The following is a 14,071-nucleotide window of genomic DNA, read 5'->3' as shown; positions in this document are numbered from 1 at the left end:
TTTTCCATTATCGGCCGACGGCTGCGGCTCATGCGTGTATATCGGACCGTATTGGCTTTTACTCGGCCCTGTCACGCGTCCTTATCCTGTCCTATCCATGTCCTCTGCTGGTCTATCGGTGCGTATTTCACTTGTTTTGGAATAGACTGACCATAATTCCGACGCTAATGTGTTTATATCGCTATTACTTTCGTCATGGACCCTTATTACCTACAGCCATTACCTACTCGGCTCCAAATAGCGCTTCGGCGCGTCCTCTTATATACTTGTACTTACGAATTTCATGTATCTTTTTACCTCCCATATAGAATCCATCATTCACTTGCACGCAATACCGCCTGAACCAAAGAATCTAAAATGTTGTATCAGCCGCCGCGCGTAACTACTGGCCTTTCGCATTATTCCTAATACTTTGCGGCACCCGCATATCTTCCCGCACGGCCATGCTTCTATCGTGCGCTAACATATCTTTGGCTGCTCACGCTCGTTCCACGCCATGTCATCGGCGGCTCGCTCACGCTCGCATTGCATTGCATTCGCATTCACGTCCCATCCATTCTCAACCACCCTTACTAGTTTCAGTGATTTCCCTCCACTTTATATAGAGGAATCATTCTTAGTAGCATTCCCCTTGGGCCGAAATATATACTCGTGTCCAGAGGTCTATTTGAGTTTCACCCCACTTCACTTTTTCTTCTCCCTTTACCCCTTCTCATCAAGCTATCATTCCTCACGCACAATGCACTCTAATATTTATATTCATTGAATGGCAAGTCCGTTTTATTATGAAAGTGATGGCACTCGGACAACGAGAATTTTGGTATTATGATATTGATGGCGAACAGATGACGAGGATATTAGTATTACAATATTGATGGCGCTCAGATGGTGAGTTTGTTGTCATCACATACTGTTGGTCTTCAGACTTATATAAAGTGTCTCACTTTCTGTTGTATCAGAACCACCTCATACAGTTTGGTATGAGGAACAACGAAACAACCCCTCTCCTAGCGAACCATCGCGCAAGCGCAGTGGCTCAGCACTTCATATGGGACCGTGTAAAAAGGTGTACGTGTTCCGTCAGTAGTGAATCCTTGCGTTCCTAACTTTTCCCGACCAGGACTTTGTCAAATCCACTCGTTCTGCACAGTCGACATTTTGATAGTACAGTTTTTGCACTATGCAACTATCCTGCGCTCCTGACAGCAGGTATCCTCTGGCTTGAAGAATTGCAGGACTCACCGATCGAGGATTTCCTAGCCGAGTGAGTTCAGTTGCACCATATGCCGCCACAACTTAATGTGCTGTCAATGTTAGTGTTTGGCGAGAACACAGGGTATTCATGGAACTCGTAGATTCTTATCCTGGTCTTATGGATTGTCTGACAAGTGACGAAGAGGAGGATGTTATCCATGTTGGAGAACTGGTGAGTTAATTTTTGTATGTTGGAAGATTACAATGCTCACTTTTTGCAGTTAGGTAAAGGGGCCTCTGGTGCACGAGGGGACAACACTAAGACCCTCTGCCATCCTTGAATGGCTTGTGCCCAGAGGTCAGGCCATCATACCACCTCTCTCCCGAAACATCAAGTGCGATGTAGCACTCGAGCTCACGCTAGGCTCGTATTCAGCCATTCCACGCATCACGTCAAATGTTCATTGCTCAATATTCACTTCCCGATGCAACCCGACGCATACCCGCCGAACCCGACACTTTGACCAGCGGACCCGACGCATCGGCCGCATCGGACCCGATGTTTTCCCGCGCTCTTGTCCTATCCGTGTCTTGTCTTGTCAGCTAGCCCCACTAGGTGCGTAGTTGATTATTTCGCACATTACTCACGTCATAGCCAGTGCTATTACATGTTTTCCCATAGTCCGCAGCACCTCGTGTTTATTTACATGTACATTGGACCCGAAATTCTTCGGCCACTACTTTCGCCTATAGGGTTCCGAATTTCTATGTACCTATATATATATTGGTTTCCACATAGCATATTCATCATCCAAGTAGTAGGGAGCCGTTTCCCGACGCTTTGTGGTCAAACACGATATTTTCGTAGTTCTTAGTTGACATTGCGAATATTACCGCTCTTTCTATCTGAAACTCCTGTCATTATTGATATTCCGCATACCGCTCGCTATACCCAACGACCATTTCCCTAACCCGCCGAACCCGAACCCGAAACCCGCTAAACCCGCTAAACCCGAAAACATCGGCCGACGCTTTGGCATCGGACTAACTTTTTCCAATAGCAAACCCCTCGGGTTGAACACACTTGTCTAGCAAGTATAGCAGACTAGGCTGTGCAAGACCACTACAACATTATTATAGTGCTGACACTTACTTTGTATGGTATCAAGCATTGTTGTATCTTTACAGCGACCAGGGGTTCAATCATGATATCACTGGTGCATTGCTCTGCCCTGCAGGCCTCGACTGGTCGAATGCAGAGTAAGTTTGAACACCCACTATCCCATAACCAAAATGTCATGATGCTATCCAGAACCAAGCAAAGTCTTAAGAGCGGTGAAACTGCAGTCCGTGGTGACCAGTGGCCGATGTTTCTATATGCTGGCTACATTTATGATTCTGAAGATCTGTGGAAGGTCTTACTGAGAAGCGAGATACTTGTGTTCGTGAGTCCATTCCATTTGTGATAAAAGTCTCACTTTGCAATGATTTCCATTGACAGGGCTTCAAACATGTATTCACATCTCCAAGCTCAGTGGATAAGGAGCCCAAAGCCACATGCTCGGGCAATGCATACCTCCATGGAATGAAATCTGCAACTAAAGGTTCCCTCGGATATATTGCCACACAGGCATGTGCTAATTTTACCTCTTATGTATCTGGTATTGATTATGCCTCAAGATTTGGTTTTGTTAAGTTCCTTGTCTGTATTCTCACGTACCGATACGGTCACGGATTCAGAAAACTTCTACCATAGCATTCTTGACCTATTGGAGGATCCTGACGAAAGTGAAGAAGTAGGTGATTTGATGACTTGGTGGACTCAGTTTGTAGTGTATTCCGTCAATCTCAAGCTTCAAGCTAATATCATGTGCAGTCGAATTTTTCCTAATTCTTCCTCCTCACAGCGCAGTATCAGCAAAAATAGTGCACTGGTGAAAATTCGGGAAAAATGTGCTGCTCTTTGAGAATGAGCTGCTAGTACTTTTAATTAGTTTATTGTGTTTCGTAACTGTACTGTACTGCAAATGCTTGTGAACCCTAGTAATGTTATTAATGAATATTTGATGTTATTGGATGCTGTACTGTGAGCATGAAGATGGATCACTCATTTCATAACATGGGAATCTTGATACTGTGACAGGGGTATGGGCAAGGCAAGATGGCACTAACTTGCTTTTGACTGACAACTCTTTATCACCCCTGGCACATTGTCAGTAATTGTGGACTCTGCCATCACAACATGCCTATATAAGGTCAGATATGTTTGGTGACAAGTCAGCAGCTAGATAATTATTTGTCGCCTCCTGGCACATTGTTGGTGGTTGTGAACTCTGCCATCAGAACCTGCCTATATAAACCCAGGCATGTTTGGTGAAAAGTCGGCAGCTTGATATCACTAGATAATTCTTTGCCACCTCCTGGCACATTGTTGGTGGTTGCGGACTCTGCCATTGGAACCTGCCTATATAAACCCAGGCATGTTTGGTGAAAAGTCAGCAGCTTGCTATCACCTGACAACTCTTTGTTGTCTCCATATATATATGACAAACACATAACATCATGCTAGTGGATCCCAATAAGTCTGCCAATATGTTGTATTTGGAAGATACTGTCACTGTAGTCTACCTATCTATTCCTTTATCATTTGATCTGAAATTATGATGTATATTTTCAATATTATTCATCAGATAAAGCTAGCTAAGTCTTTGTCATACTGTGGACGATTTCCTGATGTGTGATATAATGTCAATTTTTTGCGCCAGCAAGGTTGACACTGAACAGCTGACTCGGTTTCAATCAGTGAACCACTCACTTCTCCCATTACTGACTTCTACCCTTGTGCAAGAACAGGTGCTGAAAGATATGAAATATCTATGCTTGCTGTACTGGGCTAGGTTGTCAGTATATCCAACAGACACCCTAACTCATCATGTAGATAGAGTAGTTGTCCAGCAGGTTTGGAACAGTTGATACAACATTGGTAGCTTACTGGTGGGCATTGCAAATAACTGTCAATGATGTTTATTTTGGGTAGCTAACGACCATTGTTGTCAATAACTGCTAGTGTATTTCCAAGTCATTGCTATAGAACCATCACAAAGTTTCACTTAGGCAGTAGGTGACCATTGCGGTCGAAAAATGCTAGCATATGACAAGGCATTGCCCTGGGTCTATCATCACTATGAGTAACAACCATTCTGGATAAGTATTACACTGGTCGTGTAACTCATGAATGCCATCTCATTGAAGTTGCAAACAAACATAACAAAGTTTACCTTAGGCAATGGATGACCACTGAATTGGAGAGATGCAGGACTTCTTACAAAGGTATATCTATCAAGCATCATAGTTATAAGGCATTGTGAGATTAATATACATTCATCAAAGTTAGGTTCATATTACACTTTCTTATCTTTGGATGGCATAATGTTTTGCATATATATTTGTTTGTCTTCAGATATAATCTGGTTGACTTTTGGTCTGAACTTGCCACTTATATCTACAAAAGCCAAGTTCTCACTGATTTCCTGATGGAACTGGACAAAAAAAGATGAGCAAATGGATGCAATATATCGTGAAGGCAATGACAAAAAAAATATCATCATGGGCCAACTCACCTCAAGTCCTATCCTAAGTCCCATACAAGCAAGTGAAATGAGATCAAGCCAATTTGGGGAGGTTAACAATGGCTTATCCCATAGTGCGACAAGTCTGGGCTCTGTTAATGAATGACTTCAATCCCAGAATGAGTTACCAGGTCTAAACAAGTGCCTAAATATCCCTAGTACATCATGTGACATTCATTACTATGGAAGATGAATCAGAGGTCACCTTATCCATCAGTCCAATCAATTGTTTTATCTTTCTTGGGAGGGGAGTAGAGTGCTTGACAAAGTCAGGGAATTGGCACCTGTGAAGGCTGAACACCAACACCATTGCATTTCGGGACTTATGCAACACTCTGCTTACTTCAAATGACCTTTTGCATTGTTTTTGACAAGTGGGGGCTATGTCAACATCGACAATACTATGTGATGACTAGAGTAAAGTAATGACATTTGAAGCAGCTTGTCTAAGAAGACTTAACATGCTTGGGCATGACTTAGTTAGACAAAGGTGATTTTAACATACCAGATTTACGCCAGGTTCTTTCCGACTTCTTACAATGTGACACAAGGAATGGAGAAGTAGGTTATGGATTGAGAGTTTCAAGAAGATCACTAATCGACTGTCCCTCAATTCTTCCTTTTGAATGTATTCAAGTATGGCATGTCGTTCGTTTGCAGCAAGTTTCTTTCTACGATGCCAGTGTTGTTCTGACCATACAGACTGTGCATGCCTCCCCCGTCTCCTGTCAGTGGGTGGCCAAAAGGGTGATGTAAAGATACAACAATGCTTGATACTATACAAAGTAAGTGTCAGCAATATAAAAATGTTGTAGTGGTCTTGCACAGCCTAGTCTGCTATACTTGCTAGACAAGTGTGTTCAACCCGAGGGGTTTGCTATTGTAATAAGCCTATAGTTAGTCAATTGATAAACCATCAAAAGTCCGAGCGTGAGAAACAGAATCCAAAGCTATAATTACGAGTCCAATGCCAAAGTGTCGGCCGATGTTTTTGGGTTTAGTGGGTTGGCAGGTTTCGGGTGCGGGTTCATCGGGTTAGCGTCGGGTTAGGGAAATGATTGTCGGGTATAGCGAGCGGTATGCGGAATATTGATAACAATGGGAGTTTCAGATAGAAAGAGCAGTAATATTCGCAATGTCAACTAAGAACTACGAAAATATCGGGTTTGACCACAAAGCGTCAGGAAACGGCTCCCTACTACTTGGATGATGAATATGCTATGTGGAAACCAATATATATAAGTACGTAGAAATCCGGAACCCTATAGGCAAAAGTAGCGGCCAAAGAATTTCGGGTCCGATGTACATGTAAATAAACACGAGGTGCTGCGGACTATGGGAAAACATGTAATAGTGCTGGCTACGACATGAGTAATGTGCAAAACAATCAACTATGCACCTAGTGGGGGTAGCTGACAAGACAAGACATGGATAGGACAAGTGCGCGGGAAAAATGTCAGGTCCGATGCGGCCGATGCGTCGGGTCCGCTGGTCAAAGCGTCGGGTTCAGCGGATATGCGTCGGGTTGCATTGGGAAGTGAATATTGAGCAATGAACATTTGACGTGATGTGCGGAATGGCTGAATATGAGCCTAGTGCAAGCTCGAGTGCTACACCGATGTGATGCTGTCCTCGTCAATGTTGATTGAGCCTATGATTGGCCCAAATCAGGGTTGATGGGTGAGTTTGTTTGTGTTGATATTAATCTTGCTTATCATGACCCCCCCATTTTTGAAGGGCACCGAGTTTGTGAATTGCAGCTCATAATGCAGCCAGTTCCCCGGCGACATTCATGCATTACATGGTGTGATCAATATTTGTGTTATGTACATAGTTTCAAAATGGGTGTGATTGACCCAGTCACTGAGATGCATGTATTGAAACCTGCTAAACATGCCAATGGTGCCCCAGTAGATGATATAGTGCCCCTTGGCCAACTTCATGCATTTATCCACATCATTCCTCAACTCGGTCCTATGGCAGATGCATGGTTGACAAAGGCAAATTCTACTCATTATCATTCATCCTTTTTCTTGAATAAGTACTTTGACAAGCAGATATATGACACCCTCTCACAAGGATAGATACCTTTTACTTTTATCAAGTGTTTCACATTTAAATTGCATGTATTGCATGTAGAATTAATGGAATCAGATCTTCAGCATGCTTCAACAAGGGTGACAGAGCCTCAGTAACACCACTCATAAGTGGTGCAAATTGCGCAGGCACTGAGACACACCACACCAGCATACTAGCTCCTACCAGACACCACTCTGCAGCACACTGTCTAGTTCAGAGTTGTCTTGCAAACTGCCAATGGTGACCACCTTGATGTTTGAACTTCCTGATGATGCCACATCATTTGACCTTTACCTTTGTGGGGCTTCACTTAGCTCTGTGGGTTTTCCACCTATAGGCGGATGCACCGCTAGTACTGTCAAAGGTCTTCTGAGATCAGAGCTTGATAGCAAAGTTATTGATGAGTCTGATCTCAAGAAGATGAAATTCACCAATTCCATCTTTCATGCGCTCATCCGAACATCCTCACTTCAGTCACAACACATCAACAAGATCAAGTACCATAAAAAGGACAGTTTGTCAGTATACACCCAAAAAGTGGAATTTCAACTGGAGGAAAAAGAGCAAGACAAAGGACTCAGAGAGCATCAATACAGATGCCACTGACTCGATTGACTCAGACGAAGAAGTTGAGGGTTTGGATTCTCATGGTTCAACAATCTTTTCCCAAGGGACTGATGACACCTGGAGTGACAATGAATACAAGGGCAGTGAAAATACAGGATTGAAGAGGGAACAAAAGAAGTGTTTAACAGAGAGAGACTTACAGTACCTATTCCATGTCATTCAGTAGGCCCTGCACAATTGAAGTGGTACTGGTCTGCAGAGTTTGCCAACTCTCCCCTACAAGACCCATACAACATGCATAAGCCAGATGTAGCCCTGTTCTATTACAAGAACAAACATTGGGAACAAACATGGGCTGACATCTTGAGCTTCGTGGAATACACTTCTAGCAACCTCGCTGTAATGCATGACTTAGTGGTGTATTGGGGATCTGCCACCAAAGTGTACCTTATCATACAGGAGCAACCCTGGTGTCGTTTCATTCTTGCTTACTCTATTTGCGCAGATGACCTTCGTGCCCATTATTTTGACTGCTTGGGGCTCATCATATCCCTTCCAACCCCAATCCATAAATTTCCCATACATGTTACCGAGGCAGTAGCCACAACTGCATTAGCCAACCCACAGTACTTGGGCCTCGACCCAACCATCTATATGTGCATCCCTGATTGTCAGGGTACTCATTCCTCTCTCGCTGTGGGGGCAAAAGGATGGGTGATTAACAACAGCAGTAAAACTTACTCAATCATGGACACTTTATGGAAAAGTCAGGGTTTTTCTGTCACAGAACTGTTTGTTATCATGTCAGAGATCCTACCAACCTGGACTGAAAGGATTATGCGATGAAGGACTGCCGGGTGCCTGAGGCAAAGAGGTATCATAAAGTGGATGTCCTCAAGCGCATCAAGGGCATTCCTAATGTCATTCAACTCGTGAATCATTGAGATGTCATGTACAATGGGGAGCCTGACTGCACAGCACAGATTCATAATTTCTACCAGCAGTTCGACCCAGAGGATAGGGATGATCACAGGTTCTGCAATCAATTTCACCGGTGGATTGTCATGACCCCTTGTGAAGAGCCGCTGTCAGATTTCAGCTCTGGAAAGGAGCTGATCTGTGCTTTTTGTGACTTTATCATTGGTGAGTTCAGTTCAGTTCAACATGTCAAATTCAAGTGTAATGATGTTACACATGGAATTCTACATGGGGACCTCAGCCCAAACAATTTCATCATCTATGAGGGTATTGAGTACTTCATTGATTTCAATCATGCTGGATTTATAGAGAAAGGCAAGGCCTTTATGATTTCATTTGGCACTGTAAGAATTTCAAGTTTACGGTTTTTGCTCAGGCTGTCAATCTTATTCTATTAGGGGACCATCCCATACATCTCTATGTGTGTCCTCAAGATGATGTCCAGGAATGCTGAGACCATGAAAAAGACTGCTGACACTACTCAGCTGCACCCAATCGAACACCATGTGTGCAATGACCTCAAGTCCATGTTTACATCTTTTTCAAATTTGTCGCCAAGTATGGGGGGGCACATGGCATACTCACACCAACATGGGATAAGCTGGCGATGTCATGGTCAGACACCTATGAAAACTTAGGTGCCAGCAGTTTGCTTACCACATTCTTATCTAAGAAGAGAGCCATATTTGAAGGCGACTTTTTGATGAACAGAAGTCTCCAAATATTTCTCAGAATTCAGACCTCTAGTTGATGAATGGCACGGTCGAATCCACCTCAGGGAAATTAACACCAGTGAAACAATCGTCCACAATCACATATTTCAGATGCTTGTCATGTTCATTGCGAAACTTGATGATGAAATACCAGACCCGGACCCACTGCCCTGCCCTCCCTCCCAGCCTGTAACTCTTCAATCCACAGCAGGTCCTTCAGCCCTTCCATGCACTGGCACACCATGGCCTTTATCAAGCCAGCCAGGCCCATGCCATTCACAGCGACTTGCTTCTACGACTCAGCCCGGGAGGACTACTAGATGAGATACTAGACAGAGAAGTCTTGTCACCCCGTTCCAAGTCATACCATGCTAGCATGGCTAGTTCTAAACTATTTTGTCTTCTCCAAGTCTGTCTATTTTGTCCTTGCAACTTTGCTGCACCTTTTTCTTCTCAGTCTACTGTTATAAATTTTTTAGCATGCCTCTGTGTACTGTCATAGCATTATGATTGCATAACATTTGCTTACATGATGTCTATGACTACTAACCAACCTGCGCTGTTCATTGCTTTGCTGATCTCCAATGCCTCCCAAGAAGAGAGCTAGATGTTCTACTATAGATGCTCAGGACGATACGACACCTGAGGTTGCTTGTCGACAAAGCTCCAGATCTAACCGCAGTGTTGGCGGCCATGCAGCACAACTTCAAAAAGCTGGAGAAGTGATAGCAGCACCCATGAAGAGTCGGAAAGGACGAAACAATTACCCTGAGCTTGATGCCAGTGATCCTGAAGAAAATTTGATGGCTCCTGTGCAGCTGTGTCAGGGGAAGAAAAGTGTAAGTTTATTCTATTTTATTTTAACAACATTCAAACTATGATCTTATCAGGCTCCTGCAAAACCTCGAACTATGAGCAGCAATTCTAAGCGACCCTATCAAAGGTCGGGCAACAATGTGAGAAATCACCCAGCCCACACTTCTCCCCATCCAGTGCTACATACTGTTTGCTCTTCTGACAGGTTTGGGTTTAAGGCACCTACGCCTACTTTCAGTGTGCAGCACACCCAGAATGTAAACCAGTGAGACATGAGCAAGGAAGATGATGATGGAGAGTCTGTGCACCAATCGCATGACAATACATAAGTGCTAGCTTTTTTTCACCTCTAGCTTTCTTGATGTACTCATTGCAGGGACGGAGCCAAAAAAAGTGGCGTAGATCAGCATGTGGACAACAGAGAGGACTCCAGTCAACATTCAGATGCACCTGTTGAAGATGGTGGTGACAATGGAAGGGATTTTGATCGAGAGCATGACTGGGAAGACGAACCCATGGATGTCACTGGAGGATCAAGATGATGTATTCCAATTTTTTTGCTCATGTTCACTCATTGATATGTGTATAGGATACTTATGATGTTCTCAAATGTCATCAAGCACAGACAGAATGGATGACGCAAGGCTCCTTCACCATCATATCTTTTGAAAATGAAAGGAAATGAACGTGCTCATACCTCCATTTGCTCCAAGTCTCCTTGCCAATGCCTGTCTCAAAGTAGTGACTGCTCGAGATCTCGTCAATGTGTGCCATCTGTGGATACCTTTTCTGTCCAAGCGCCTACTTCCTGACATAGATGCTCGCCATCTCATCTGCATAAACTTTACATTTGCCCTAAGTCTCCATGCCAACACTCATATCAGCCCGCAACATCTATGCAATGTCCTTCATATGTGAAGTTTTCATGTTGGTGCTCCCCATCTCGGCCAGTCACTTCCTCCGATAGTCATACACAGGCCTCCTCCTGCAAATGCTCTCCGTCGTAGACTTCTTCTGACTATGCCACTACTCCTAGTCATTTACTCTCTCATAGCACTACACCTGTTCAAGCTCGGCGCACACAAAATATCAAGACAACACAAGACAACCCTTCTAAGCTTGGATTTTATCCACCTTGTTGGCAAGGCTGTCTTCAGGCAGCAAAGTTACAGATGCGACTGCAAGCTGTTCTCACACATCCAATTCCAGAACACCAGGATGCCATGCAACTTGTGCAAGAAGTCCTGGACGCCAAATTGTGGGTATGCCACCAGAAGAAGCTCAAATTCGAGGATGGTAAATTTTCCCTATGCTGCTGCTTTCTTTGAGTCTTCTCATGTCTTGTCGCAAGGCTACTTCCCGGCATATAGCCCGCAGATGTGCCAGTTGGTAAGTCCCCCATTAATTGATGGTGAACACTCTCGCTGATATGTTGATCAGCTCTGTGACGATCTCTTCACATTCCATACAGAGCTCAAAAAGATTGTTATCTCTATAGACTTCCCGAAGGGCACCTCATTGTGATCAAAGGAGATAAAGAAGTGTGTCATTGCAGCTGCCACTAAGCTACTCAAGACTGGTGATTACCTCTGGATCCCTGACTTGTCTGATGTAGGTAATGACTCTTGTTAATAGCACTGACTCACTATTTTTCTTGCAGGGAAAATTTGAGAATTTTGTATTGCAGGCTCTCAAGGATGTTTGTCTCGAATTTTTCTATGGCGACAGCAAGAAAGCACTGAAGAACACAGACGACTTCCACCAAACAATCCCTATTAACACACTCATTCTTGTGGTGGCAGTTGTGCACCATTTTCTTTTTTCTTTCTCCTTTTTCGCTGATGATTTCATAGATGAAGGGTGTTATTTCTGGGTTCAGTGAAACTGGGACCGACAAATCTCCTGAACTCCCCGCTGATAGATGCAGGGCTGACTTCAACAAGTTGCGGACATCAGTTGATAAGTTGCTCGACATTCCAGAACTTTGTGAAGAGCTTGAAGAGATGCTGCAGCAATGGGCTAAGATTGGTATGGGCGAATCTGATTGGCATGCAGATAGGAGTGCAGCAGGCAGTGATGTGGACATCAATATCATACTTTAATGCACTGTTCGATGCTCAATGCTTATTTTAGTTTGATAATCATAATGGCAGTTGGCATGACGTTTGCATGCTTGTATGGTATGTTTCCCATGTACAGCTACTATTTATCCATACATAATGTAGCCTCTGCATGATCTGTGTAACTTGTCTTATCTGCACAACCTGGCTTGTCTGTCCAAGGTCACTATATTGTAATGACTGTACAGATTGTGGGCCTATGTACAATCCTGCAAAGGGGGGACTTAGCTGTATTCTGAAATTTATTCAGAGATTGCAAAGGGCACAAAAACAGCCAAAGATTACATACAATTACCACACCAGGGCAGAATTGTAGTGTTTTGACACTGACCATCAACTAGGTGACATTGGTCACTCTCGACAACTAAATCATCCTTTCCCATGGCTGGTGAGTAATGCAATACTACACCATCTCGGTGACAGCTGACAACTAGACTGTCATGGTTGTGTATTTTGCAGGTTCTATCCAAGTAAGTCTGGGTATATAAAACTTTCTCATGCGAAGTACAATTATGATAGATATTACACAGATTTTAGAGCAGATAAAGCTGTCTAAGAATTTATCATTCTTGGGTTGATTACCTGATGCATGGGAATGACAGGGAAGGTGTGGATGAGTGTTTGTAATCTTTTGGTATCAGTTCATAAGGTGGCGGGATTACCCAGCTGGAAGTACCTGATATGGCAGGGGATGTTGCACTCGAAAATCTCAAGTCACTGCCAATATGCTGATATGATTGCTGGTATGATGTGTGGTAAATAAATATTACTAATTAGTAAATTAAATGGTGACACTCAGGTGCAAAACAATGGTACACTGGCACAAGAAGATCTTTCTGTATTAATATAAATAGTACAAGTTTACAACGGAGTACGAGACCCATTGTACTGGGGCTTACAACATGGCACCACTTGCAACTCCTCTCGACTGTAAAGGAATCTGCATCGCCTTTATTATACTACCTGTGAACATCAAGGTGGTTCCTGCTGGGATCCAATGCGAACACAGCCTTCGATATGCAGTGGTACAATAAAACTAGGTACACATCGAATAAAATAAAATAAAGTACAATACTCGAAACAAACAACAATCAGACATTGAAAATTCTTCTGGCATAGCGGCAAATCGAACCATAACCAAAAATCCACCATATGATCAGATTCTTCTGGTCGATACCAACCTTCGCCAGCATCATGTCCCTCTTGTTGAAGCTGAACAAGGGGTTGTTGACCAGTTGCCAAGGAATGAGGGTGTGAAGGAGTCTGCAGACGCAAAGGAGATCGGGGCCAATCATGCCAGGGGCGTGGGTAAGCTAATTTAGGAACAGAAGGCTGAGGGCTTAGAATGCGTGAGCTCGACGGCGCAACAAATAGTGTCTAGCTGCTTATTTCTCCTGATGGATAGTTGATGGATAGTTGGATAGTTAGTACTGATATAGCGAGGGTGGTATGGGTAAGGGCAGGGGGATGTCAGATGCCAAATGCCAAATGGTAATAGGTATTGGGTGAGACAGTATCCTCCACGTAGTGGGGATTTGGTAACAGGACCTGGGGGACCAGCTCAATAATGTCTGCGTCATTACCGCCAGGATTATTCCTATCAGAACCTGCGGGGGATCTTGGAACCGTGAGTTCATAACCTTGCGGCAGAACTAATTCTGACGCTGAACGAGCGGGAGGCTCGCGGGACATGGGTGCAGCGTCAATGTTTGATCAGCGAATCCTTGCGATGGCAGATGCGCAGATGATCTTTGAGATTTCCGACCCACATCTCGCAAACGATATCTTGATCCAAGGGCATATACACCAAGTTAAAGAATTTGATGAGGAACCGAGGCACTAATCGATCGCTAGTTAGAATGAGTTTATAGGAGCACCATTTCGACTCACATCAGTAAACTACTTTGCTCTGTACAGTGCTGTACAGTGCTGTACAGTGTGCCAGCCCGACAGCTTGGTCCCTATTAGCTAGCTC

General features: G+C 43.8%; 2 protein-coding genes across 2 annotated transcripts; both read left to right on the top strand.

Annotated features, from left to right (window-relative positions):
* Positions 1-7,154: 7,154 nt before the first annotated feature.
* Positions 7,155-9,198, top strand: F5891DRAFT_1196557 (uncharacterized protein; the record flags this gene model as incomplete). The annotated part of the gene is made up of 6 exons (XM_041368321.1): positions 7,155-7,416; positions 7,693-8,183; positions 8,303-8,401; positions 8,453-8,791; positions 8,846-8,953; positions 9,007-9,198. 6 exons carry the CDS (start codon positions 7,155-7,157, stop codon positions 9,196-9,198), a joined length of 1,491 nt encoding a protein of 496 aa, XP_041218902.1.
* A 546-nt stretch (positions 9,199-9,744) lies between these two features.
* Positions 9,745-12,078, top strand: F5891DRAFT_1196556 (uncharacterized protein; the record flags this gene model as incomplete). The annotated part of the gene is made up of 8 exons (XM_041368320.1): positions 9,745-9,999; positions 10,051-10,241; positions 11,031-11,272; positions 11,328-11,365; positions 11,417-11,461; positions 11,507-11,587; positions 11,637-11,780; positions 11,830-12,078. The coding sequence occupies 8 exons, from the start codon at positions 9,745-9,747 to the stop codon at positions 12,076-12,078; spliced, it is 1,245 nt and encodes a 414-aa protein (XP_041218901.1).
* Positions 12,079-14,071: the final 1,993 nt, after the last annotated feature.

This window comes from Suillus fuscotomentosus (genome assembly GCF_016647785.1).
Source record: "Suillus fuscotomentosus strain FC203 chromosome Unknown F5891scaffold_102, whole genome shotgun sequence".
NCBI classification, from domain to species: domain Eukaryota; kingdom Fungi; phylum Basidiomycota; class Agaricomycetes; order Boletales; family Suillaceae; genus Suillus; species Suillus fuscotomentosus.
The sequence above is the reverse complement of the archived record's forward strand: the minus strand, read 5'-3'. Positions and strand labels throughout refer to the sequence as shown.